Source organism: Molothrus aeneus, chromosome 1 (assembly GCF_037042795.1).
Source record: "Molothrus aeneus isolate 106 chromosome 1, BPBGC_Maene_1.0, whole genome shotgun sequence".
Lineage (NCBI taxonomy): Eukaryota > Metazoa > Chordata > Aves > Passeriformes > Icteridae > Molothrus > Molothrus aeneus.
In genome coordinates, this window is record NC_089646.1 from 22,834,625 (window position 1) to 22,862,500 (window position 27,876).

Sequence of the window (27,876 nt, forward strand, 5' to 3'; positions counted from 1 at the left end):
TCAGATTCATGTTGTCCTTACAAAGAATGGGTAAGAAGTATAAGTTTTATTTTTAGAGTAATTGCAGGCTGCCATAAGAAAAAATTAGTTGGTCTAAATGTTCCTGGCTGGAAACACTGTATTTTTCTGCTAGGTTATAAAATTAGCTGTATTGAGCATAGTATGCCAAAAATTATTCTATTTGGTTTTGTTGCCCTGATAGGAAGCAAAATTTTATGTGTTTGTTTTCATACTCTTGCCACAAGGAAATCCCCAGGGCTTTGCTTTCCCATTGCCAAGAGGAAGAACTAGAATATCTGTTCCATTTACCATTTGGAAAGTCCTTTGTTATGTTCTATCCCTTAAAGGAAGAAATATAATGCTGCCCTGGACTTTGCTAAAAAACAAAAAAACACCTGCTAAGATAAAATAATCTCCTATTTTAACAGATTGTTTAAGATAGTAATTTAACAGGCTACCTGAAAACTACACTGACTATAGATCTTGGTACATAATTTGAGAGAACTGTAACTATCCAATTTCATCCTCTTACTACAGAGACATGATCCAGTTTTGCTGAGAGCTTAAGTATATAAAGGTATTTATATACCCTTACTCTCATGCAAATCTCCATGCAAAATAGGGCCCTCTATGCTTTTCCTGTTTGAACAGATCAGTTACACAGCAATGGAAGAAAGGCTGTAGTTGTTTTAGTCCCAATTTCAAACAAGCATTTTCAAACTGCAAAACATCAAAAAGGTAGAAGGAAAACATAAAAACAAGTTAAATCCATCAAACTGCCTCAATTTTAATTTTTAAATGTACTAGATACCAAGTTAGTGGTGTCTGTCCAACAGCCTGGTAAATGGCCACATCTCAAGAGTTCCCTCATTTACCCCTGTGCCAAAGGCTAAAGTCAGATAGGTTTGCACAGAGCAAGATGAGAAACAACTGGAGAAGAAATTAACAACAAAATGACATTGAATTATATCCATGGGGCTGTGGGTTAGGAATGAAGGACCAGGGTGAGAGCTGACACACACTACATAGTGCAGGCTGGAGGACAGAACCTGTGATGCTTTCCCATGAAAATGCAGCTAGAGAGCACTCATAAGGCCTAACAGCTGCTGAAGAAACAGGCAACAAATCATGCATTGTTAGTCACATACCTGTGTAGGAAAAAAGCTCCCTACTTGTTAAAAGAATCAACACAGATAAATTGGTCATCTCCTAAACCAATGGGTGAGTCTTCGGTTCAAGACTTTATGGTGCAATAATGTTTAAAAAATCCCACAGGAAAGCAATGACAAACATTCCAATTTATAGCTTTCTTATTAAGGCTTTAACTCAAATAAATAAAGAATTATAAGACTGTGACTACCCTGATTTTGTGTGATACATGATCATTTTGAGACATGTAACTCAAGTGCTCATTTTCATGTAAATACTTTTCTGGTAACAGGAGTCAAATAAAGTAGCATATAAAGAGAATCAGCCACAAATAACGCAGGAAAGAACATTTTGCTCTTTTGTTTTGATATATTTTTTTGGCTGGACTAAAATTTTTGAGCTCATACTATTGTAGCTGTACTGGCTACCAAAAAACAAGCCTGGGATAATGACTTTTGAATCAATTGCAAAGGAGAATATTAGAACAAGAAAATTAAGAGCTGAAATGCCAGTTCTCACCATGGAAAGCACCAATTCAGTTCTGAGTGGTCTGTCAATGGATTCACCTTTTTGTTTTTTTTCTGTGGAGTAGCAACTCAGTCCTCAGTGTCTAGGGGCTGAAAATGCAGTTTGGAAAATCAAGCAATATAATTTCCATGCACCTGTTTACCAAATTATAAAATACTTTTAAAATATATGTTTTCACCATGAAGAAAATTAATTATTTAATAATTGGGGGGGGGTAATGAATGGCTTCTGAGCTACAACAGAAAAGTGTCAGTCATCTTTTCAAATTCTATAGGATGGTTATCATCCTATAGAATTATTTATATATATATATATTATATATATATTATATATATATATTATATTTTATATATATATATATTATTTATATATTTATATATGATTATATATGGAACCAAATGTTTTTATTGATTGCATGATTAATTTTGCTGAAGTCCTCGGTTAATATGTTATAGAAACAAATCAGTATGCACACACAAAAGATGAAAACTGTCACCTTCAGTGTTTAAGTGTTTATGGTGTCTTTTCAATCACCTGTGCATTCATCAGTTTTTACTGCAACATGAGACACATTTTCATATGGATTGGTCAGTTTGAAATGCATTAAAAACAAAGAATTGAGGGTTATACCTTGTAACATATACAGCACAGCTTAATGAAAGGTAGAATTTATTAGGTAAGTCAGAACATGTTAAAATCCAAAGCTATGCTTTTTCAGGGAAAAGCTCCATTTGTCTTCAACTGGAAATTTCCATGTCAAACAAGATACAATTCAGATCTTGGGGCACAGCTTTGCTTTCATGTGGCTGATCCATCTTTCTTATTTTGAGTAATAATAAATTATTATTACACTGAAATTAGAGGAGAACTCCCACCTCCACAGAGTATATGGGGCACACAGCAAACATGGGGAGTGACCTCCCAGCTAACCAAACCTGGAAAGCTGTTCTGGGCTACAGGGACACCCAACACCCCCTCACAATTAATTTTGCATGAGAAAGGTGGTGAAATGCAGGAATAGGTTGCCCAGAGAGCTGGTGGGTGCCCCATGATTGGAAATATTCAGTCAGGCTGGACGGAGCTCTGAACAACCAGATCTAGTGGAGGATGTTCATGCTCATTGCAAGGGTGTTGGACTTGGTGACCTTTAAGGTTCCCTTCCAACCCTGCGATTCTGTGACATATGATGGTACAATTCCACAGCCCTGCAGCTGGCACAGGTTGCAGCAGTACCCTTCTGCCAGGAGAGGATAAGGTAAGGCGGCTGGTGAGGAGTTCCTGCTGAGGATGGGCCAGCTGCTCACAGCTGCTCCTGTGCCAGCAGCCCCCAGGTCCATCTCTGCCCGTGTTGGGGGCATTGCACAGGCCAGAGGGGCTGGAGCACAGTGGCAGTGGCCAAAGCCGAGGGCACCGCAGGGCCATGCACAGCCCTCTTCCTCTACACCAACCCCCTGTGCTGTCACAGAACACAGAAACACAGAAAAACAGAATGGCTGAAGTTAGAAGGGACCTCTGGAGCTATCTAACCAACAGGTAAAGGCAGGGTAACCTGGAGCAGTTACCCAGGAAAACATCCAGATGGGTTTTGAATGTCTCCAGAGGCAGGCTCCACAACCTCCCTGGGCAGCCAGTTCCAGTGCTCTGCCACTCTCAATGTGCAGTAGTTTTTCCTCGTGTTGAGGTGGAAATTTTTGAGTTTTGGTTTATGGCAATTGCTCCTTGTCCTGTTGCTGGGCACCACTGAAAAGAACCTGGCACCACCCTCTTGACACCTGTCTTTGAGACATTTATATGCATTGATAAGAGTCCCTCTCAGTCTTCTCCACACTAAACAGGCCAAGCTCCCGCAGTCTCTCCTCGTAAGAGAGATGCTCCAGATCCCTCACCATCTTTGTTGTGTCCCTTGGACCCTCTCCTGTACTTTTTCTTGCACTGATGAGCCCAGAATGGCCTCAGCACTCCAGAGGTGGCCTCACCAGGGCCGATTACAGGGGTAAAACCACCTGCTGGCCACACGCTTCCCGATGCACCCCAGGCTACCACTGGCCCTCCTGACCGCACGGACACACTGCCGGCTCCTGATCAGCTATCACCCACCAAGGCTCCCACGTCCCCCGGAGCCGCCCGGCCGCGGTGGCGGCGGCGGCGGTGGCGGAGCGGCCGCAGGGGGCGGACCGCAGCGGCAGGACAGGCGCCGCCTCCCCGCCCGCCCGGCACTGCGGGCCCGAGTGCGAGGAGGAGCGGCGGCGGCGCGGTGCTCCTGGCGGGCGGGCGGAGGTGAGCGGCGCTGGGGCCGGGCCGGGGCGGGACGGGGCCCATCCCTGCCGGGCGCTCCTGGGCGCAGCCGCCGCCCGCGGGGCTCTCCCTGCTGCCCATCGCGGCGGCTGCGCCGCGGCTGCCCCGGTCTCCGGGCGGGCTCTGACGGTGCCGGCGCCCCACGGAGCGCTGCGGCCCGGCCTCGGGCAAACGCGGGGGCGCTCCGGTACCTGGCGGGGCCGGCGAGCCCCCGCCCCGCGGCAGGCGGGCCTGGCAGCGCTGCCCCGGCCGTGCCCGGCGGGCGGCGGGGCCGCCGCTCCTGTCACGGGCGGTGTTGTCGTTGCAGCTGGAGATGCCGGCCCGGACCGGGGCCCCGCCGAGCTGCTCCGGGCTGGATCTCCGCTCCGCGCTGCCGCCCAGGGGGCACCGGCCCGCGCCCGGCCTCCCGCCAGCCCCGCGCCTCAGCCCGCGCCCCGTAAGTGCCCGCCCGAGCGGGGCTCACACACGCACGGCCCGGCTTGCCTTGGTGAGGTTTTCTCCTCCCGTAGTTACTTTTCCCGAAGCAGGTTTCTCCTCCCGTAGTTACTTTTCCAGAAGCAGTTTTTCACGTGTGTCACCATCTGGCTGACATAGCTCTGTGATGTTCTGTTAGCTAATTTAAGAGCATATGTCAAATCTATGTCGCTTTTATTATTTTTTATAACTCTGGAATGAGTTAGTTCGTAAAAGAAGGTTGGTTTTGTTGAAATTTCTTCCTGAACAACCCACCCCGGCTGCTTCTTATCATCTGCTTCCCATTTATTTACTAATGGATTGCACAATAACTTGATGAAAAATCTGTCCAGGGGCTGAAGTTAGGCTAACAAGTCTTTGTTTTCCTTAGTCGTCCTCCCTTCTTTAAGCAATATGTGCTAGTCTGCCTGTCTTGTCATCTCTTTACTTCTGAAGATGTCACTTTGGTCAGCATTTTAAGCCTCAAGGGCTGATTTCATAATTGTCTGCTGACTTGAAAATCTTTATCTTATCTTTAACTTTATCCTTTACTCTTAAATTACCGTTCCCACTTTGACCTCACCGTCTCCCTGTAGAAGGAATTTCTTTAAATACCTATTCACAGTTAACTTTTATGCTGAAGGCTGAAATAAAGAAGACATTTAGCAATAGTATGAGTTGTAACTTGTTCCTTTTCCTGTGAAGTTATAAACTTTGCCTTCTGTCTTTTGTCTTTTTCTTGTATTTATGGAACTTTTACTTGTTGCCATTTATCTTCTTCACTAGTTACAAACTCACTTCTGTACCATCCTTGTTCTGATTTTATCCCTACATGATGGCACTGTTTCTTTGTCTTTTTATAGTGCTCCTTAGCCATGCACACAACATTTTATTTTTTTAATCTTGTCTGATTTTTCAGGTCAGGAAAGCTCTCCTGTTGCAGTTATACACTCTTGCCTCTGAATTGCAGTTGTGCATTTAATATAGTCCTTTCAGTAACTGCTAGCACTCTGCTTTTGTACATCTCTTGGATTACTTGTCTAAAAGTCGTGTCAGCCTGTTCCCTTAGGGTTTTTTATGAAGTCTGTTAGTTTGATTCTCTTACTTGCACTGTATTTTCCTTAGAACGGGCAGTGGGAAGCTTTGGCCAGCAGGCCAAATTCAGCTCACCAGAGCAATTCATCATCCAAGTCCTGTGTGCCCACTCTCCCCAAGATCCTTTGGACTAAAACTGAAAGTAGGCTGCAGCATGGTTAAATGATGCTGGTAGCCCATTTCCTTATGGTGGTTCCCTTTCAATCTCAGTTTTGCAGCACATCCTGGTTACATGGTAAGAACTGAAATGGGCTGCTGTAATCACATGGTGAAAGCATACATGTTCTGTCATATCCAGTTACTTCTCTTATCTCGTTAGATATTCTCATGTTCCTGGATGCAAACCCATCCTGATACAGGAAATACTGGTAGTTTGGTCATGTGTTAAATACGTTTCAGGTCACATGGTAAGGAAAAAGTCAATGCTTTTTTGAGTGCATGCAGAAAAATCTTTGTGCTCTGCCAGAAGGATTCACTGTTAGAATCTTCTTTGAATACTAACTTTGTGGTCACTTTCACATATTTCTTTCTGTCTTTAACTTCTGAGTCCAGTTTTGGTGAGTTTGTACCTTCTAGTCAAAGCTGAAATGAAAAATGCCCATTCTTCTAGTAGCTTCCTCTAATTTCTGAAACACAAAGCTGCTTTTAATTGTGGGGGGTTGTTCACCACACATGCTGTATTACTAGCCAATGGCTGGTTAATGTCCCCCACTGATGATTAACTACCATCATATCAGCTCTTGGACGGTAGCTCAGGAAAAGGTTCTGTGTGGTCTGTTGTTGATTGCTCCCAAGACAGCAACCTTGTGGTTTCTTTTTGCTCCTTCTTAGCCTGCCTCTCCTCATTGCTTCCTAATTTTCAGACTTTATTCCTGTTCTACAATTATATTGGCTTTGCCTGGCAAGACTTTGGTAGCAGGATGGGGAGGAGTGCTGTAGGGGTGGTTTCTGTGAGAAGCTGCAGGAATCCTCCCCTGTGTCTAATGGGGCCAGTGTCAGCTGGGTCTGGGGTGGACCATGGCTCACCAGGGCCCAGCCCATCAGCACTGGCTGTTACTTCTCAGGTAACATAGGTAAGAAGGGGAAAAAAGTAATTGCAGTGCAGAACAGAGGATGACAACACATGAGAGAAACAACTCATGTAGACACCAAGGCCAGTGAAGAAGAAGAAGGAGGTGCCCTGAGCACTGGATTAGACATTCCCCTGCAGCCTGTGGTGCAGGCCATGGTGAGGCAGTTGTCCCCCTGCAGCCCATGAGGTTCATGAGAGACAGGTAGAGCAGAGATCCACCCTCTGCAGCCCATGAGGTTCATGAGAGACAGGTAGAGCAGAGATCCACCTGCAGCCCATGGAGGAGCCCCACACCAGTATAGGTGGATGCCTGAGAGGAGGCTGTGACCCCATGGGAAGGGGTGGAGCAGGCTCCTGGCATGGACCTGTGGAGAGAGGAGCCCACATTGGAGCAGGTTTCCTGGTAGGGCTTGTGACCCCATGGGGACCCACACTGCAGCAGCCTGTTCCTGAAGGATTGCACTCTCTGGAAGGGACCCTCACTGGAGGAGTCTGTGAACTGTAGCCTGTGAGAAGGACTCACACTAGAGAAGTATGTAGAGACTCCACTATGGGAGAAACCTCATGCTGGTGCAGAAGAAGGTCTTCTCTCCCTGAGGAGGAAGCAGCAGGAGAAACAGCATGTGATGAACAGACCATAGCATCCATTCCCTGTCTCCCTGTGCTGCACAGGGGGAGCAGGCAGAGAATTGGGAATAAAGTTAAGCCCAGGGAGAAGCTTACTGGGGTGAGGGGAAGGTGTTTCTTTAGGATTTGTTTTACTTCTCATTGCCCTGCTCTGATTTTGATTGGTAATAAAGTCAGTTAATTTTCCCAAGTAGAGTCTGGTTTGCCTCTGGTGGTAACTGGTGAGTGATCTGTCCCTGTCCTTATCTCAGCTCATGAGCCTTCTGTGGTATTTTCTCTCCTCAGCCCAGCTGAGGAGGAGTGATAGAGCAGCACCTTTTTGGACACCTGGCCTCCAGTGAGTCAACCCCCGCCAGTGATGCAGAACCACCTAGGTTGTAACTGTGGTTTTGTGTGCAGACTTCTCTCCTGAGCATTGTTTTGTTGGTTTTTAATGTCTTTCTTAGAGCTTTAATGCAGTTCTGTGGCCAAGGATATAATAGTATTTATTTTATTTTCCTGTGAGCCTTAGCTTCTGTTCTTCTTCAAAACATCCCTTACTACACTGAATTTCAGTCCTAAAATTATCTTCCCTTTTATTATTGGGTGAAATCTGGCTATTCCTGCTTTCTCTGGAAGGCTGTCCCGTGTGTTTGTCTCCAGGATTTATTTTACTTGCCTGGATAGAAAATTGTGTTAAGCATATTTGTGACTCATGGCCTTGAATCCTTTACCCTTGCATCCACAATTAATCCTTATACATCCATGGCCAGACCAAGCAGTCTGACCTAGAAATGTCATTAGTGATCTCACAACTAGGTCTTGATAAATTTCTTTGTTGTTTCTGCCATTGGATCCACATGGGCAGCCCATTTTCCAGCTGACAGGTGAGTGTGTCAGATGGATGTTTGTCATGATGTCGTGACATTGGCATCTTTGAGACTTTTGCATCTCCTCCTTCGTGGCCAGGAGAGGATATCACAAGAATAACCTGCATAAACTTTTAATGGAATTCAGCTTCCATGTACTCACTGATCTCATGCTGATCACAGCCCAATGCTCTCTACATTCTACTATTTGCCAATTTTCTTTACATGTTTCTACTCATTATTCTATTTACCATTAGTTTCAGGAGTACAAAGTTACATTGTGGTCCAGTATTCCAGGGCAGTGGAAGATAAAAAATGGAAGATGAAAAAACTGTTTAGCACTTAAGGAACTATTATTGAAGTGCTGAAGTACTTAATGTTGCTTGTTTCTCCTTCTATTGGTGACATATTGCAAGACAAAATTGAGTAGCACATACTTGATTAAGGAAAAAATATAATATGAAACTTAGAACCAAAGATTTTGCTTCCAGAGGTGTTAATGGATTTTGAGGTCTCATAAAATTGTATGATGCTGATTTTTCCTTCTTTTGTTTTTTCTTTTTCCTTTTCTTCTCTTTCCTTTTTTTTTTTTTCCATACAGAAATCATTGTAGGTTTGGTGTCTTGGAAGCATGGAAACAATCTCTATGATGGGGAGTCCCAAGAACCTCAATGAAACTTTTCTACCAAATGCTGCCAATGGCATCAAGGATGCCAGTAAGGTCACGATAGGCATCATTGGAAGTGGAGACTTCGCTAAGTCATTGACAATCAGACTCATCAGATGTGGGTACCACGTGGTCGTAGGGAGCAGAAACCCTAAACATGCTGCTGACTTCTTTCCCCATGTGGTTGATGTCACTCACCATGAAGATGCAGTGGCTAAAACAAACATCATTTTTGTAGCCATACACAGAGAACATTACACCTCTTTGTGGGATCTCAAACATTTACTTGCTGGTAAAATTCTGATTGATGTCAGCAATAATACAAGAGTAGACCAATATCCAGACTCCAATGCAGAGTATTTGGCATCACTTTTTCCCGATTCCCTAATTGTCAAAGGATTCAATGTCATTTCAGCTTGGTCACTACAGTTAGGACCAAAAGATGCCAGCAGACAGGTAAATGTTTTTATTTGTATTAATTTAACTTATTTGTAAGATGAAAATGACAGGAACTGAGTGTAACAGTCAGAACTCATGAAATTTACATTCCCTGAGTTAACATGCCTAAAATGTTGGACCTTTAGCTTACATTTTAGTAGCCAATAAAACCCTCAGAGTTTAGTTCATCCCACTGTAAAAGAAATAAAGTAAGTGGTCCAGTTTTTTCCCTGTGTTGCCTGTTTGTCTTTAAAGACTGCAGAGGAAATGTGAATACTAGCTTAGAATAAACAACTGGTCTTTGGGTGACTACAGACTGAGGAGAAGAGTTGAGTCTTAATTTCCATAGGAAATACCTTCATGTGTTTCCTTATGCTTTATACAAGGGTAGAGACAGTCTTTTCCAGTGCATTTAGGGGCTGCATTGGGGTGAACTATTGAAAGAGATGCACAGAAATCTCCGGTCCTAATCCCAGAGGTCAAGAATCAGCTGTTCTAAAAGTGCTTGCATTTAATGTAGCAGCAAAGTGATTGAAAGAAATTATCTAGCTCTTAGAGTGTCCCAAAATCATAAATATAGGAACAGAAGGAGGCACATATGTTTCTAAGTGATCATTCATTTGATCCAGGGCTGCTTGGGAACATCATGTTCAAAGTCCTTCCCAGTATGTTCTGAAATCCATCCTGCATATAGAAAATGCACCTTTATGTTTTTCATCTTTTGCTGAAGTGATGTAAAGGATTTATACCTGTGCAAGCATCCAGTCCTTCACAGCTTTATGAAATCTGAGAAATACATAATAAATAACATGATGTAACATGACTGCTGGAGACTAAATTCAGTTCTGGCACTTTCAATTCTGGCACTTCAGGTAGATTTAAATGGAATGCAATTGATATGGAATTAGCATAATCTAAAAAATAACTTCACCATACTTCTTTCATTCCCTTTCAGAATAGCACAATACTAATTCACTTCAGTCAAAACAGATCATATTTGCTTCAATGCAGATGGTCAGCAAATAGTGTTGGGCAAACTATAGCCCACTGTAAATTTTAATGGAACCTTGAAGGACTTTGTAGCAGCACACTTCTTTGTCTGTGTAAAAAACTGGCCTTTAGAATAAGTTATTTGGCTGCTTGTTTTTGTCTTTTCTGTTAAATACTCAAATCTGAAATCTGTGGAAATCTGGGTTGTGAAATAATGCTAAAATTGTTACCCACTGAGAGATTACACAGATCGCTGCTTCTCAGTCTGTGGATGCTAAAGTTGTTTAAGGGTCATTGTTCAAGATTCCTGTATTTTTGAGAGATTTTGGATTTTCTTAAATGCTTTTAGCTGTAGCTTCAAGTTAGTCCAGTCCTGTAGACATTTCGGTATGACACGTTTCAGTGTGCAGATTACCAAGACATTCCCTATTATTAAATCCAAGAAAAAGCCAATTTTGTTTTGATTACTCTGTTACTAAGTCAAAGTGCATGTTTGCACTTTGGCTAGATTTTATGTGATTTTATTCTCACATTGGTAATATAAGCTGGGATAAAGTGTACAGTTTTAGCAGTTGTGATGTAGTTTTGATTTTGAAGCCCTTAAGGTTTTTGGTGGATTTTGCTGGTTTTTTGTTTACCTTTGAATCTTTTTCTCTGACTACAGACAGTTCCCTTGACTCTCCCAACAGGTCTATATATGCAGTAACAATGTTCAGGCTCGCCATCAAGTTATTGAGCTTGCCCGTCAGCTCAGTTTCATTCCTATTGATTTGGGGGCACTGTCATCTTCAAGGGAGATTGAAAACCTGCCTCTGCGCCTGTTCACCCTGTGGAAGGGGCCTGTACTCATTGCCATTAGCCTGGCAACATTTTTCTTCATCTATTCCTTTGTCAGAGATGTCATCCATCCCTACATGAGAAATCAGCAGAGTGACTTTTACAAGATTCCCATTGAGATTGTCAACAAGACCTTGCCAATTGTTGCTATCACTTTGCTTTCTCTAGTATATTTATCAGGACTTATTGCAGCTGCTTATCAGCTTTACTATGGCACTAAGTACCGGCGCTTTCCTCCTTGGCTGGACAGCTGGCTCCAGTGTCGGAAGCAGCTTGGACTGCTCAGTTTTTTCTTTGCCACAGTGCACGTGGTGTACAGCCTCTGCTTGCCTATGAGGAGATCAGAGAGGTACTTGTTCCTCAACATGGCATACCAACAGGTAAGACAGTCTTTAGTTCAATAAGCCAGAAATGCCTTGGCTGGGTGCATATGGCTCCTGAATACAGTAATTGGGTTTTTCTTAATCTGTTCTACTGCTTTTGGCACAATAGTTATGGGTTATCTTATGCATAGGTAGTGCCAGATAAAGAGACTAAAAGAATATCTGTGCATTTGGCTCACCTTGTGGGTCAACCTGCAGTCAAGTTTATGTGGCAGGGGGAATCAAGGACGTGTCCTACTGAAATCAAGGACATGTCCCACTCAAATTCCTGATAGCAATATACACAAGAAGAATGTAGGATAGACAGGATAAGAGCAACAGCAGGAAGATTCTGAGGTATGTTTCTTTCTATGTATACTTAACACATCGGGGTAGTATCATAAGTGCATTTACAAATATGAAAAATATAAAGACAGATACTGTAATCATACTTACAGATGCTTCTGTGTTCCAAAAAGGAAAAAAAGAAGATGCTGATATTTTGTAACATTTTGGACCAATGCTAAAAATACTTTATTCTTTTAAAATTCCATGGACATCATCTATTGCACACAATAGAAATTGACTCATAGTTTCCAGGAACAATTGATCTTGCATAATCCTGAAATGTTCTCCAACAAATCTGTCATCTCTAGAAGAGGGTCTGATGCTGCTGTCTGTCAGGGAGACAGCTTATTGTAACCTTTAAAGTGGCAGAAAAGCAGCATTGCCCAAAAAACAGCATTGCCATTCACCACATAAAATCTGTAGCAAAGAGAGAAATGATAAAACAGAAAGGTAGACCAAATAAGGAAATAAAATAAAATGTAACAGATTTACAGGCAGCATTGCAAACTCCAAAAGAGTTCAAAAACTGAACTTAGGGGAAGGGCAAAACTGTAATAGGCAGCATGAAACCGTAATTCACACTTAAAATTAGTAATGCTAAAGGATTCACTGGTACGTTTGCTAAGAAATTATCTTAGTTTTAATGATACTGTAAAACTTTCACTTGCTAATATTTCTGGTGCACCTTTTTCAAGACATGTCATATTGCAATAGTTAACCTGGAAGCGGAAAAAAGAATTGAATATCTAAGTTTCATAGTTGTTAAGGTCCTGAATAGTTTCTTTTTTTCTGGTAAAACTCTCCAGCAAGAACCATCTTGGAAAAATCTGATGTCAATAGTGAAAGAGAGAAGCAAGCCTGGACTCAGCATAGAAAAGCTGAAGGAAATTATGCTAAGTTATTTCTAAATGTAATTAAAAAATCTAAAATCTAATTTCCAAACTAAAAAGAAATTGCAACTTATGTTACGGAATTTAAGTTTGCAGAGTCTGAAGAACACAACTCCTCTTCTACAGTGTATAAGAATGTGCAGTTACCTGATTTTATGACAGTATTGTTGTAAATGGTATATAATGTTACATGTTCTTTTAGCATCTCATCTAAAATTTCCATGTTTAGTATATTTTTAATCTAGCAAAAGCCAATACCAGCAGTAAGGAAATAGTTGTTTTTCTCCAAGGCATGAGGAAACCTCTGAAATATTTGACTGCATTTTATAGTTGTCCTGTGACTGTGAACTTTAGGTCAACAAAATTACTTCTGTTGGTATTTTTAATATTCTTTAGAATAAAGTTCATCCTTTCTGCTCTTTCATCAGGTTCATGCAAATGTTGAAAATTCTTGGAATGAGGAAGAAGTGTGGCGAATTGAAATGTATATCTCCTTTGGAATAATGAGTCTTGGATTGCTTTCCTTGCTGGCAGTAACTTCCATCCCTTCAGTAAACAGTGCCTTAAACTGGAGGGAGTTCAGTTTTATTCAGGTGTGTTACTTTTTTAATAAGGGGGTTTTGGTGTTAACAAGAATTCCTTCATCACAGTCATGATCAACATCATAAAAAAAAGCTCCTTGCAATGTGACAAGAGCCTTTTTTCTTCTGCCTCTGGTAATTCAATAAAAACAATTACTCAGTAAATATGTTACCATGAAGACACATTAAGCATTTCATGAGTGTAGAACAGGACTTTTTATTTTACACTTCTTGATCTTAAATAACCAACATAGCTAAGACCAAATGATCACTAATCTATTCATTTTCTGTTCTTAGAACTTGTTGCTAAATTCAAATTAGATAAATTTGGACAAACCTGCTAAATGCAGTGATACTGATGAGATACTTGTATATGTAGATGCACACAGCTATTAAAACTGAAGACTTAATTTGCCCTGAAATATTTTTATTGCACAATCCTCTGACAGCCATGGTGCCATTGCTTAAGTTTTACTTCTCATCCACTGTGGGACTTGACACAGCTCTCAACTGCATTATTCCCATTAGCTGAAAATACCCACTAGTAAAATATGGAGCGTTACTTATTAAAATCAGAGGCTTTTCGAGGCCCTGGCACACCATCTGCTGCCTTCCTTCCTTCCTCAGGTAAACACCTAGAACATGCAAATCTAACCAGCATAAAATACTGAGAAATACAGGCTTTAATGAACAGCTCAGTGCTTGCTCTTACACATAACTGCCAGTAGTTCTAGGAAGCAGTCAGGTATAAGAAATTTTATTAGGATTCAGTTGGGTGAAAATTCCTAAGTGTGCACAGTTTTTGGGTTTGTTATGTTTTGTTTTCTGACTTTGGCTTTAGTACTGTAGTCTTAGCTCAGTCTTTTCTGATTAACATTTTTTTCAGCTTAGCCTAATAATATTGCTTAATTCTGAGTCCTGTTCATTTCAGAATGTGGGCGCTGACTTTAAAGTTCAGGGCTTGGGTTGCACTTCATAATTTACAGATATTTTGAATAGAATGGTGGGGAACACTTCAAAGGCTGTAGTTGTTTGGCATCTGTCTGTGATGTCTTTTCTTTTCCTTCTGATTTCCATTACTGGAAAACTGCAGGTAGACCTACAAAAAGTTTGCTGAAAAGTTTTTCAAAGTGGAGTTACCCTGATAGAATTGTTTATTCACAGTCATGGCTTTAAACCTTCAGAGAGACTAAAAACTCAAGTGTATTGTTACAATATCTCTGCCATCTGGATTTCTCTGTGTGGGGACAGTAGTACTGCTGTTGGGTGATATAAAACATCAGTGCAAAAGGGAAAATATGTATTCACTTGTGAGTGAGATGATTCCTTTATCCAGTAATAACTTCCAGCCACAAAAACACCATTTTTGTCTTATTTTTCCTTACTCATATTTCGAAAATTCATGCTTGTGTGACTGAGTCAAAACCCATACAATAATCACAATGATGTATCTAGAACTGCATATTTACTGCAGTTATTTCCACTGTAAATTAAGTCAAAATAGTTCCAAATCTAAAGAATTATGAACTTTAATGACCCATCTGACAGTATTTTGAGGAAGTTGTTTGGGAATAAGTTGTTTGCTCGGGATGTATGTTACAGTTCATACTGTATTATGTGCAGAAGATAACTGGTATTGGTAATGAACTAATTCATTAATCACAAAAGTATTGAACTACTAAAAAATTTCTTAAAGTTAGTGAGTATTTACTTTGTCATTAATTCTCAGGATGTATGTTATTCTCCACTTAGTTACTTGTCAAAAAAAAATCTTCTTGATTTCTTCAATCAGAAGACAGACTTAAAGTGATTGCTTACTAGAGTAAAAGGAGTCTGTATTTCTGTATAATTTTCACTGTCCCCAGTATGCAAGGAGAACAGATAAAACATTATAATACTTACTCTCTTTTATGTTTTTCTTCTACTGAACTTCATTTCAGTGAAGGAAAATTAAACTTAAATTTCTCAATCTTTTCTGTGTCAGGGGGATAAACAGCAGAACTACTAACCTATCATCCCACTGCTGCTTTTCTTTTCAGTTGGGAAAAGCAGTATGTCTCTAGTTTTAGTCCTGAATCTCTGATGATTTGCCACAACAGCTGCTGGACTTGTTTCATATCTGACAGATGAAGAATCAGTCAGTCAGCAAACTCAGTGTCCCAGCTCAACACTTCCCACTGAGAACAGCACATTCTTGCTTGCTCATCTTAGAAAATGTAGTTTCATCAAAATAAGGGTGTGGCCTCTTCTAAATAGTTTTACCACAAGAACATAGTCTTGAATCCTACTAGGAAAATCTGAGTTTATTAAAATGTACAGTATAGACTAGCCTTGTTCCAGTAGAAGAAGCCCTAAGCAGCATCTCCCCAGTCTACAGCAGTTCAATGAGTCTTCAAACACAGTCTTCCTAATACTCTAAAGAGTCACCAGTTGTCAGTAGTTTTGCACAGAATTGCTGTCTTTGATGTCCCAAATTCTTTTGGAGATGCCTCCATCTTACCTAGCCTGGTTTCAAACACAGGTGTCAGCAGCTCCAAAAATCCCAGCCTGCTTCATCAAGGGAAAAGGACTTTGAGAGGTCAAGTAGTGCAGGCTTCACTCATAGTACACATATGAACAAAGTGAGATATGAGAATGTTTAATAGTGCAAAAGGAAATTACTGTGTCAGTCCTAGAAAGAGCTAAGAGACCAGCAGAAAAGAGGAATTGCTACAGTACAGAGTTGACCACTGTACAAAACAAAGGTTTGATTACTTCATCATGATTTGGAGAGAAACACTCATAACACCCAGTGAGAGGAGCCACAGAATGAGACAGTGATGAAGTTTTCTCAGTAGGAGATCCTGGATGACTGAAACTTAGTATGAAACTTTGCTGTCACATTAACATAACCCAGAGCTGAAGTTTACTGAGAAAAGCAGCAGGGAAGAAAGCTGGGGCTGATAAACTAATGCATCAATTTTCTTAAATGCCACTTCAGTATTCTTCTTTTTCTCATCTAAATATATTGGATAAGGAGCAAAGGAAGACATGGGCAAGAAATACAAAAGAATTCGTATTTTGTCAGAGCAGGCAGAATAAACAGCTTAAACCAACACACTGTAAACAGAAAAAAAAGACATTTATTGAAACCAGTCTTTGACTGTTCACATAAAATACAAGGAAATGGAGAGTGTTGTCTGCAAGCTATCCTGCACTTGGTCCTTCAGTCTAGTGAGGAAAGTTAAACTGTAAATATATAATGTAAATATATAATGTAATGACTGCTGTTTTTGTTTTCCAGTCTAAGACTTCAAGTCCAAACCCCATCATTTAAAGTGGCAATGGACAGAGCAGACTGGTTTTGAAAGCTGAGCTTCATGTTTTTTAGCAAAAAACAACACAGATCTGCCATTTGAGTGGTAGGAAGCTGACTTTTTTGTAGATACTCCTTTTCTCTGCTATCCCAATCCTAAAGTTTTTTGGAGGCAGTGTGAGTAAAATATTTCTCATGCATACACTTTGAGGAAAGGCTGCCCCAACTTAGTTCTCCCACAATAATAGGATACTTTCTCCCCAGAGTAAGGTAGACTAAGGCCTGAGTATTTAGCAAGTTTGTGGGTAAGATTCCAGTCAGAAGTTACTACAAAGAGTTTTTAAGTTTAGCAATAGCTGTTACACAGAGAATCTGAAGTACATCTTGCATAAATGTTGAATTTAGAAAATACCTTTTGTATATATAAATTGCTTGGAACTAGTCGACCATTGTGAATGTGGAAATTCCTGAACCAGATTTGCCTCACAGCATATTTTGTCTCTAAATAGGTTCATCTTGCTGGTAACATTTTAGGGTTTTTTCTCTTTCATCTTTCCTGCTCCATTAAGTTTTGTTGGTTCCTTTCTCAAACAATACCAGTTTGTCCAATTTATCAGTAGCCTTAGCTGGAAATCTCCCATATTGGCTAAAAGCTGACTTTGATCAGGAAGGAAAAGAAACAAAACAGGGAGGACTTAGAGAAAAACTAAAAGATTTGGGAGTCCATAGGAAATGTGCTAATCTATTACTCAGCTTTCAGGAAACATAGTATTATGGAAGATAAGAAAACAAAGCAGTCAAAGATACTCTTCCACTTTTCCCTGCAGCCATCCTAAAGCCCAGGCAGAGGGTTGCCAGGAATTACAACTGATTTTTCTGCTCACTGTACTGTTCAATGTGAATTTACCAGTGAAGAAACAGTACTTCTTCTTGCTGCTTTCAGAAGTCCTCTACTCTTAAAGTAATTATCATCTGGAGTCTGGTAATGGTAATTAAGAGCCCAGTTGAAGAACATAGCTGACATTGGTAGCTGACAGAAGCTATAGCAATGTCTTTGTTAGTTTTAGATGTGTGGTTGAAATTGAGCAGTACACACTAGCACATGCTCTACCAACACTTCAGAGAAGCATATGGCAACTCTTCACAGGGCAAGAAAAAAAAGAACTTAATAAAACTGCATCATGTGTTTTTCTTGTCCTTTTGTTGTTAGTTTAAAATATACTGGATGTACTTCTTAGTTTCCATTTTGACCATTAGATAGACATATATAGATGTCTCAAAACTATAGCTTGCAAATGGAATTAAAATAAGCACTAAAATAAAATAATTGGGAATGAATGTATAATATTTCCCTTCTGTTTGTATTTTCAAGAATTGTTATATTTCTCATCAGTAATCCTGATGAAGAAATGAGGGATATGATTCACTTGTGCCCTTCTCCCTGCTGCCAGTAATGTAACAATGAATTCAGGACAGTCATACCAACAAAAATCTGTAACAACATCTTATAACACCAGGTTTGACTGACTATATTGTTTGCTGTCCAATTTTCTCACCAGAAGTTCCGTTCAAATACCACATACCCTGTTTTCATATCCTCAAGTGTTTGTCTAAATGTTCTGTTTACTATGGGATATTTTGGGAACAATTTTTTTTAAGAAAAAAGTATGCAGCATATATAAAGATTAACAAAATGGCCCTGAAACCACTGGCAAAAAAATACATAAATATTGGAAAGTCACAAAACAGGGTAGCGGTCCCTAGAAATTAACAGGAATATTTTCTTTTTATACCGTTATACCTGTGAATCCTTGCAAATAGTATTAGCTCAGACATTCTTCTTGCTTTAGAAGCTGCTTAATCTTGAAGTAGAAGGAGTTAATTATTTTACTACCTATTATGGACCCTTGGGCTGCATTTTTCTTTGCTTGTCAGTTTGCTGGAATTAGACCATACCTTGGTAGCCAATTTCCTTTCTTAATGCTTGTTCTCTGTTTCAATGATTTTCCACAAATGTTTCCCAGCCAAGTTAGTCATTACATCAGTTTTGACCAGAAAGAGTTCTCCTTCATTTGATCACCACCAGAAGTCAAAGCATAGTAGTCTTCTTCAGTCATGGTTTGGGAAAGTTAAGTTGATGCGTTGTGAAATCTGCAAAGCATTACAGCTACAGGGTCCTTAAAAAGGTGGATTCACAGAACTGCTGAGTGATCCCTGTTATCACCACCTTCTGTGGCAAGCTCTAGATTTATGTGCTGAGAGGTCCTTCCTCTGCAGGCTGCTGTGGGAACCCTCTCTTTTCATCTTTTATCCAGCTCTGCTGGTTTATGGTAGACTGCAGCACTGCTTTGTGCTATTATGGCCAAGCCCTGCAGTTCAGATATTCCCATTAAACAGTCAGCAACAACTGAGGGAGAAGGTAAGGGATGGTTTATGCTAACATCAGACAAGTGGATGTAGGCCTTTGTGAGGCAGAAGTAAGCTGTACATCTCAAAGTGATAAAAATATGCAAGTTTAGGCCCAAATCTCTTCCAACAGAATTCCATTGTTCCATAATAAGGAATCTTGGAAGTGATCTATCCTCATAATTAAGAATTAGGAAACTTAATTTCCAGTCACAATGGATGTTGTTCTAGTAACTACTCTGGAATTGTTTCTTATTGGCATACCTATCCTGAAGTTGGCTTCCATTACTTAGAATTTGGGCAACATCATTTCAGCTTTGACTAAGGCCTGTAGATGTTAGCAAAGGTACTCTGTAAATCAGTGCTCAGTTCAGTCAGTAAGTTTCAGAATGGTAACTTAAAACCATATATTGCTATGAATGTGTGAATAGGTAAGAGATCTTAACTTGGTGTCTAATAGAAATGTTAAAATAATCCAAATAACTTATTAGAACTGTCAGGTGAAGGACCAAGTGCTATTATATCTTTTTATTTTTCCTGTTTTCTCTTTCTTCACAGTCTACACTTGGATACATTGCTCTGCTTATAAGTACTTTCCATGTACTGATTTATGGATGGAAGAGAGCTTTTGAAGAAGAGTATTACAGATTTTATACACCACCAAATTTTGTTCTTGCCCTTGTTCTGCCTTCCATTGTAATTGTAGGTAAGATCATCTTACTTTTGCCATGTGTAAGTAGGAAACTGAGGAGAATTCGAAGAGGATGGGAGAAAAGCCATGTTATAGAAGAAGTAAGTGGGTCTGTTCCACATCTCTCCCCAGAAAGGATAACTGTAATGTGATGATATTTGTTAACACTGTCATACATGTTTGGGCTTTGGGTTTTTTTGTCTATGTCAAATAAACTTGCATTTTTAGGAGTTTAGTTAAGTAGGAGTCTTTGTAAAGTCTCTTGTTTGACATATAGTACAAGCTCTTAACCAAACTATGAGAAGTTTATAACTAGAAGACAACTATTTCTGATAACTACAAAAATATTTTTGTTTTAGAGTACAGAGGGCAGACGATTATGAAATAAAAAAAATAATGTTCCTTTGCACAGTTATATCACAAAAATATTTTATTAGAACCAGGCTTTACAGATATTTTTTTGCCTTAGAGGATATGTGTTAGAGTGCTGCTTATTAATATGACATTTTCTGGGCAGTGTTTTTTCTATTAAAACCACATTTCTGGGTTAATGAGTTCAGAATATAAAGTAAATTATTTAGGAAATAACTAGGGTTTGAAAGAAATTAATTTGTAATGATCACAGAATCACAGAATGGTTTGAGTTGGAAGGGACCTTACAGATCAGTAAATTCCAATGCCCCTGTCATGGGCCTTGACAATTTTCACTAGACCAAGTTACTCAAAGCCCCATCCACCCTGGCTTTGAACACTTCCAGGGATGGGGCATCCACAACTTCTCTGGACACCCTCTGCTAGTGCCTCACCACCCTCGTAAAGAATTTCCTCCAAAAATCTAAATCTAAACCCAATCTAAACCGACTCTCATTTAGTTTATAGCCATTCCCCCTTGTCCTGTCACTACATGCCATTGCCCTCTCCAGCTCTCTTGTAGGCTCCCTTCAGGAACTGGAAAGCTGCAGTTAGGTCACCCCTAAGCCATCCCTTCCAGGCTGCACAAACCCAATTCTCTCCCCCTTTCCTCACAGGAGAGGCTCCCCAGCCCTCTGACCATCTCAGTGGCCCTGCTCTGGACCCCAACAGGTCCCTGTCCTTCCTGTGCTGGACCCCAGAGCTGGGTGCCGTGTTCCAGGTGGGGTCTCTGTCCCCAGAGCAGAGCAGAGGGACAAAACCTCCCTGCCCTGCTGCCCAGGCTGCTCTTGGTGCAGCCCAGGACACGTTTGGCTCTCTGGGCTGTGAGTGCCCATGGCTGGGTCATGTCCAGCCTCCCATCCACCAGCACCCCCAGGTCCCTCTGGGCAGGGCTGCTCTCAATCCCTTCATCCCCAGCCTGGAATACTGGGGGTTACCCCAGCCCAAATGCAGCACCTTGCACTTGGTCAAGTGTATTGCACATGTACAGTATATTTATTTGTGTGTGGTTTTACACCATTACATGATTGGAATATGCAAACCCAGTCTCAATAATGGTGTGACATCTTGTAAGCAAAGGGTATTGTACTAAACTTTTTTTTCAAAGTATTAAGTAGGATTTTAGACCTTTGGCATCTCTTTATTTCCATACATCATATAATGAAGATTCAAAACAGTGCTATACATTTATAGAAAGATACGTGTATAAACTAGTTTTTGATTTTTTAATGACTTTGAAATATGTGGAGATATTTTAAAACAAAAAGAAAAGCTGAGAATTCAGCAACAATAAAAATCCATTTCCACTGTGAAACTTCCAATATATTGGAAGCATCACAATACTCATGTTCTGTATGTGTCTACACTGGAGTTTAAGTTATTATATATGAATTTCCCAGAATGTGTCTTAAATTCTTAGTATCTTTTTGTGCAAATCCAATCTTCTATTTTTATATAAAGGTCTAACTTTTACAAGTGTCTCTGGGATATGCCTGAAGTTTTGAGAAACCAAATTATTATTATACTTAAAAATCTCTAAACCCTGACATTTGCATTTGCTGTTGGATTCTAAATAATGTTCACAATTGCTTATTACTACTGCTGTGTCAGTAGTAATTACTCTTCTCTAACAAAACAACCAAACTCAACTCATACCTTCAGGCTGCTACTGCTTAATTATCAGAACTTCTATTTCAGTGAATCAGATTGTGTACTTGGTTCTAATTTTCTTGTATTAAATTACATTTTTTCTTATCTATATTTGCACTGTTTAAAATCTCTAATTTTCTTAGCTGAACCTTCTCTTATTATTTATTGCTTTGAAAGAATTTGTCCTATCATGTATCAGAAATATATAGAATTAAGCTTGAATTTATCCTTAAACATCACTGGTCCCGTAAATCTCATTATCTCTGCTTGTAATTAAATTCAGAAAAGAAGATTCTAGAATCAAACTCTGCCCCCAGTTATGCCAACCTAAGCCTAAAGAGTTCATGTTAGTTATTCTTAAATTAATTTAAAATCCAAAATATCTACAACTATTTTATTTTTATTCTAGTATCCAAATTCCCCAGACTTACACATCAACCCTGTGTATATTCTGGGTTTGTTGCAAAATGAGGCAGTTGAACTTCCTTTCACTTTAAGCATGTTCAAATCTAGAGATGAAAAATAAAATACTTTAATGATGTTTTTTCATAATTAAAGTATTTTTATATGTCTTTAGACATGTTTTGTATTGAATAAGAGGCCAGTGGATTCTTGGAAAGGGAGGTTTGTGAATACATTGTTTGAAAAATACAACTGTTATATGGGTCAACAGATATTTGATACTTTATTTTAGTTCACAAATTTTCAATTTCAAGTAGTTGGAAAGCTCAGATTTATCCTCCTTTTTAAGCCTTGGTGAGGAGTCAGTTGGAAGGAAAATAATTAATTTTATTTCACTATTTTTGGAAAAATAAATTATAATAACAGCAGTAATTGGTCAGGCTAAGGTCTTTGAGAGTTGTCTCCAGTAGCTGACAAGTGGTAGATGCTTCTAAAAAGAAAGCAAGTGTCCAGTGATTTTTTTTCCTAACACAACTTCTCAACCTCTTGGAAATCAATTATTTTGGATTTATTCGAGACAGGTGCTGCCTCTGGATTACTGTATTTAATAGCTACATTCTCAAAAAATTTATCAAGCATTTTAGAAATATGAAACTGTCCTATTTTTTGAACAGAAAAATAAGGAAGGAAAAAAAGGTTCAATAAATCTATCAAATAAATAAATAAATATTTGTATTCTTTCTTTTTTCCAAAACCAAATAAGTTTGTTTCAGGGTATTTATTTTATTGTTCCTCCTCCAAGATACAGCTATTTCAGTGAGACTGGTGATGATATACAAGTACAATACTTTTTTACCAAACATTCTAGACATTAACTGAAAACCCTGTTGCTGCTGGAGACAGACAGGAGCCTAAACTACTACAAATGAGATTTTCACATAAAAATGAAGAACAAGTAAAAATTACAACTTCTAACCTAACTTTGTCTGTAATGGCATTCCAAAAGGCGTATATTTCTTAAAAGGCTTGCGGAATTGATTGTCCTGGACTGTTTCCTATTTCATTAATGCAGAGTGAAACCACACAAACTTGAAGCTTTGTACTTCATTCCTTTAAATAAAATTAGCTTTTAAAATCTTAGATAATAAATCTTGGATAATTTTAATGGGATAAATACCACTCTACGTTCTACCCCAGTCCTGCATGGGAAACCTAACTAAAATCACTAGAATGGGCTGGTATAACTGAGAGTAGAATTTCATACCTCTGAACAGATTTAGGCAGAAAGTATTACCATTGACAATCTGACTACATTTAAAAATTAAATATGCTGCTATTATTTTACAGTAATTTTACATTTCTGTGGAATATGTAGTTGACATTCACATTCCCTACAATTATTTAATTATTTTCATACAATAGTGATAATGTTGCAGAACTATGATATTGTACTAACTGAAAATTACTGTCAAAGGCCATAGATATTGTACTGTAATGCATCCACTGACAGTATATACAGAAATGTATTGGCCCTCTTTCCTATGCAAAAAGTTACTTCATCATTAAATTTATTCAACAGTGATTAAACTGCTACATTATAAATTGCCAAAGATGTCTGGAGAGAGTAATGATGAGTCATTCTTATTTTAAAATTGTGTGTAGAAAATTAAAAATGTGTTTTAATTTTATATGTTACTTGAAAGGTTGAAATATTGAAGTATTAATAAATAGACAATATTTTTAGATCAACTATATGAAGGCATTTTGTGAAATATTTGTGCTACAAAAGTGACACATGGTTTCCTGTTAGGCCATGTATATACTTCTAACTGGAATAGCATGTTGACTTGTTATTTAATATTTTGTAGTGTTCTTTAAGGACCAATTTGCTCTGACAAGACACTGTTAAGCCTGAAGGTAAACAACACTCACGCATTTAGCAAACTTTACATCCAGCATATGTTTAGTTCCACAAGGGATCTTATTCATCTGACCAAACACATTGATTTCTATAAACTCACCATAGGCTTCTCATTGGAAAAATACCTGAGGCTAATTGTTTAGTTTAGATTGCCTAAATATAAACAACTAAATTCATTTAGACATCTTAGTTACTTAGGAGAATAAATACATATTTTGGGGAATAGTCTGCTATAAAATTATTTTTGTGTAGCTTTATATAAATTCCTTAACTGCCTAATGAAAATAAGTAATGAAATAAGCCTAATTTCTCTTAATTATTGTACAGTTTAAAAAATAGAGCTTAATATGTGATACAGAATTGTAAACATATTATAAAATGGAGACTTCTATGTATTTAGCAACAGGTTATTTGTTTTCCATGGATATTGTGTTCTTTCTTAACACTGTCTAAAAGAGTTCTATCATAGGTTCCATGTGTCTTTAATTTTATCTTAAAATTCTCTTAGCTGTTGCAACTATGTACAAGTTAATTAAGTGCACATGTTCTTGAATTATTTAGAGTTTTTGAGTTATTTAGAGATTAATTATTTTGTAATTGTTTTGCAAGTTCTTTAGCTTGTGGTAATGGTTACTGTGAATAGTTGCCACATTTAATTCTTTGTTCCAACATTGTAAATTATATGATGTGCCAAGAATATTTTTATTTGGCATTAATTGCCTATAAATTGGTGTGTCTCTATGTTTGTGTCTGTATGGTATTAGCTGCACAACTGGCATTAAAGGAAATAGTTCATTAATATAAGGCAATGAGTTCCCCAGTGGCAATAAATTTCACAGGTATGAATACAGTTAGGAAACAGCTTTCCTCTGAAAGTTAGATGTATCAGGTGCATAAAAACTAGATAGATTGAATTTTTCAGTGTTAATATTTTTACATATGCAGTGGTAATGAATGCATATGCATAGTTCCTTGCAGACAGTGCATCTCCTAATACACAAGGTTTTGAATTCTTGGCTATTCATCCTGTAGTATTTTCTGTCAATATAATGAATAATATTGCAGTACTGATATTGTATCACCATATGATACTGCTTGAATTAATTAGATTACAGCCTTTAAAATAAGTGACACATTTAACTGACTTGAACAATGATCTCTGTCATTATATATTGTTTCTCATGCCTTGTTGGCAGTGTCTTAAAGTAAGCATAATATGTCTCCCATGTGTAATATTCTCTTTGTAGTTGTGTTTGTCAGACTGTTTGTGCTGTCTCTCTGAACAGGGCTATTATAAATTATTAGTAATCCTCTTATCTATTTTTCCACAGACTGTGTTTTACACAAAAATCAATAAAAAATCAGTGTAAGGTATTTTGCTTTTTCTTCTGTGCTTATGCAGAATAAATTTTATCTTGTGTTTCTTTCTAATACATGGGTGCTCCGATCAACATTTTCTCTGAGAGATAAAATTTGAATGTGAGTTCATAAAAATATTCTAAGGGCAGTTTATTTATTTTTCAGTGTCAGGATTACAGCTTTTTCACACAGACACACTGGATAGCTATATCCCTTATTCTACTCTAAGATATTCTCCATGCTTTCAGATACAGTACTATCAGCATATATTCAGTCCACTTTTCATTCAACAAAAAGTTTGGCTATGATGAGATTGCTAGGCACCAGTATGTTTGCCAAGTGTCCTGTTGTGTGTATGAAATAGAATTACTCTTCAAATGAAACAAACAGGTGAAGTACTTTGCAGTCCTTCTTTTGGAAATACATAACTTTTTTTCTAAGAGGCTTATGCCAGCAGAAGAGGAAAACAATACATGAGAGGTATAAAGCTGCTTACCTGTCCATCAGCAGCATAAACTGTTCTGAGTTCAGAGAAGTAAAGATGCATGGGTCAGTGGAGCTGGCAGCATTTGCATTGCTTTCACATTAGGTTACATAGCCTTCCCAGACTCCCAAATGGAATATAGGTGTTTTTAAAATTCAGAACATTTAATATTGGTTTGTGCCATGCCTAACCTAATAGTAACATTTTGGACCTTGAAGTCTTTGTTTTCTTGGCTTCTATTTTTTTTAATCTCTCCATTTCTCTATATCTCAGTGCTTGTTTTACTGAATGTTGATATCATGCCAGCAGCTGGGACCCCAAACTTACACCCTTCTCCAGGCTTACCTTGTACTGTACAAGAGTGTAAGTTCTGTGTCCTGTGATTTACTGTGTTTCCTTACAGTAATAAAGATCAGTGTGAAAGTTCCCCTCCATTCCATACCACTCCATGACCTCAGCACTGTATTTTAATAGTACAGGCAGGTAAATCCAGATGTTGGAAGCTCTTTTGACTTGATGGGTTTAAGACTGAGTCTACTGCCAGCCACTTCAAAGGTCTTTTCCTTTTATTCTGTAAGTATCAAACATAGAAGGTCTGTCAGGACAGACAAAAAAAAATGAAAGGAGAATGAAAAGGAAGTTGAGGAGTCAACAGACTTAGAAAGAATTTTAGAAAGATTTATGTACTTTAAAGACCTCAGTGTCATATTTGATAAAGAGTGCAGATGGCTTTGGACAGAATCTACATGTTGAATATAGCCAAGAAAAGGACATCACTTGACTAGGAGCTGAAGACCCTCATTGCAGCACATGAAAGGTAAATACTGAATAACAGTCCCTTAAAAGCATGCAACTTATTTTGTAAAACAGTGAATACTGAGTGCTAGAGGAAATAATTCACTCAGCAAAGTCAACAGGAGATTAATGGCAGACCTAGATATGTAACCTTGATCTTCTAACACGCAACTGTGTTCTACACACAGAGTCCTGTGGTTTTATGAAATTTAAGTTTTACCTCAAGAACAGAGTTTGCTGAACTGTGTCTTCACACCAAAATAGTTTGTCCTTAGTCAAAACAGAAATCCTCTTTACATCAAGTCTACATTTTTAACATATTTCTTAGCATTTGTAAGACTTAAAATTTAATACTCTTGTAAGTAAGGCCTTGGTGTCTTGAATATTTTCATCACCAATGGAAGAAGTAGATGTGATAAAAATACAATATAAGCCTATTTGGGGTTTATTAACTTTTGAGCAAATATTATCACAGTTGATTGCATGATTTTGAGAATGGCTGTTTTCCATTTGCCAAGGGCAGCAGAATCCCTGTAGTCAAATTTGCATAATGTAGCTTTTATCCTAAATTTTAAAAGCTTCATTTTGAAGAAGGTGCACAGTGAGCAAATGGAGCTTTGCAATATGATCTTTGGAACAGTGAGCCAACAAGTGCCATGTGACTTAAGCTTATAATTTACAGACTAAGTTGCCCAATTTAGGTATATTCTCTATACATTTGTCATTCAAAACACAGAGCAACCAAACTTGAAATCACTTAGGCTACAATAGAAATAAATGTAAGCAGGTTTTCTAATATAAGCTTTAAAACTTTGAATACATACAACTTCAGTTCCTATCTTGGCACCAAGAGAAAAAATATATATATAATTCAGCTTTTTCAGCTGAATGCCTTAAGACATACAACCATTGTCAGCACTTTTAATATCAGATGCTTAATAGAAAATCTTGTTCCTTCCAGTATAAGCCTGAATACAATACAGAATGTTCACAGAAACATATACTTAAGTAGAACGTGGAAGGGCCAGTATGGTGGTTATAGTAATGGAAAGATGTGTGTACATGGACAGATGAAGAGTGTCAAACACCAGCTCCAAGGCTGGCAACTGCACTGTCACATCGTGTGAGGGCACTTTATAAATGTGCTACAGTCCTGCCTTTGTATGACCTGTGTTCTGTGATCACAGCTCAGGATGTCATGGATGTCAAAGGGGCCATTGCATTTTCTAAATTCAGAGTCCTATACTATGCTAGGCTGTAATTTTGCCATCATTTTGGAGTT

At 38.7% G+C, this 27,876-nt stretch overlaps 1 protein-coding gene across 1 annotated transcript in view; it reads left to right on the forward strand.

Annotated features, from left to right (window-relative positions):
- Nucleotides 1-3,895: 3,895 nt before the first annotated feature.
- Nucleotides 3,896-27,876, forward strand: part of STEAP2 (STEAP2 metalloreductase) — a 24,325-nt gene continuing 344 nt past the window's right edge. Inside the window, exons 1-5 of the mRNA XM_066553072.1 lie at nt 3,896-3,954; nt 8,669-9,190; nt 10,852-11,379; nt 13,028-13,192; nt 19,440-27,876. The exon at nt 19,440-27,876 is cut by the window's right edge and continues 344 nt beyond it. Of these exons, the coding sequence (XP_066409169.1) occupies nt 8,699-9,190; nt 10,852-11,379; nt 13,028-13,192; nt 19,440-19,724 (1,470 nt within the window). The 5' untranslated portion in view covers nt 3,896-3,954; nt 8,669-8,698 and the 3' untranslated portion in view covers nt 19,725-27,876. The remainder of the gene's footprint in view (nt 3,955-8,668; nt 9,191-10,851; nt 11,380-13,027; nt 13,193-19,439) is intronic.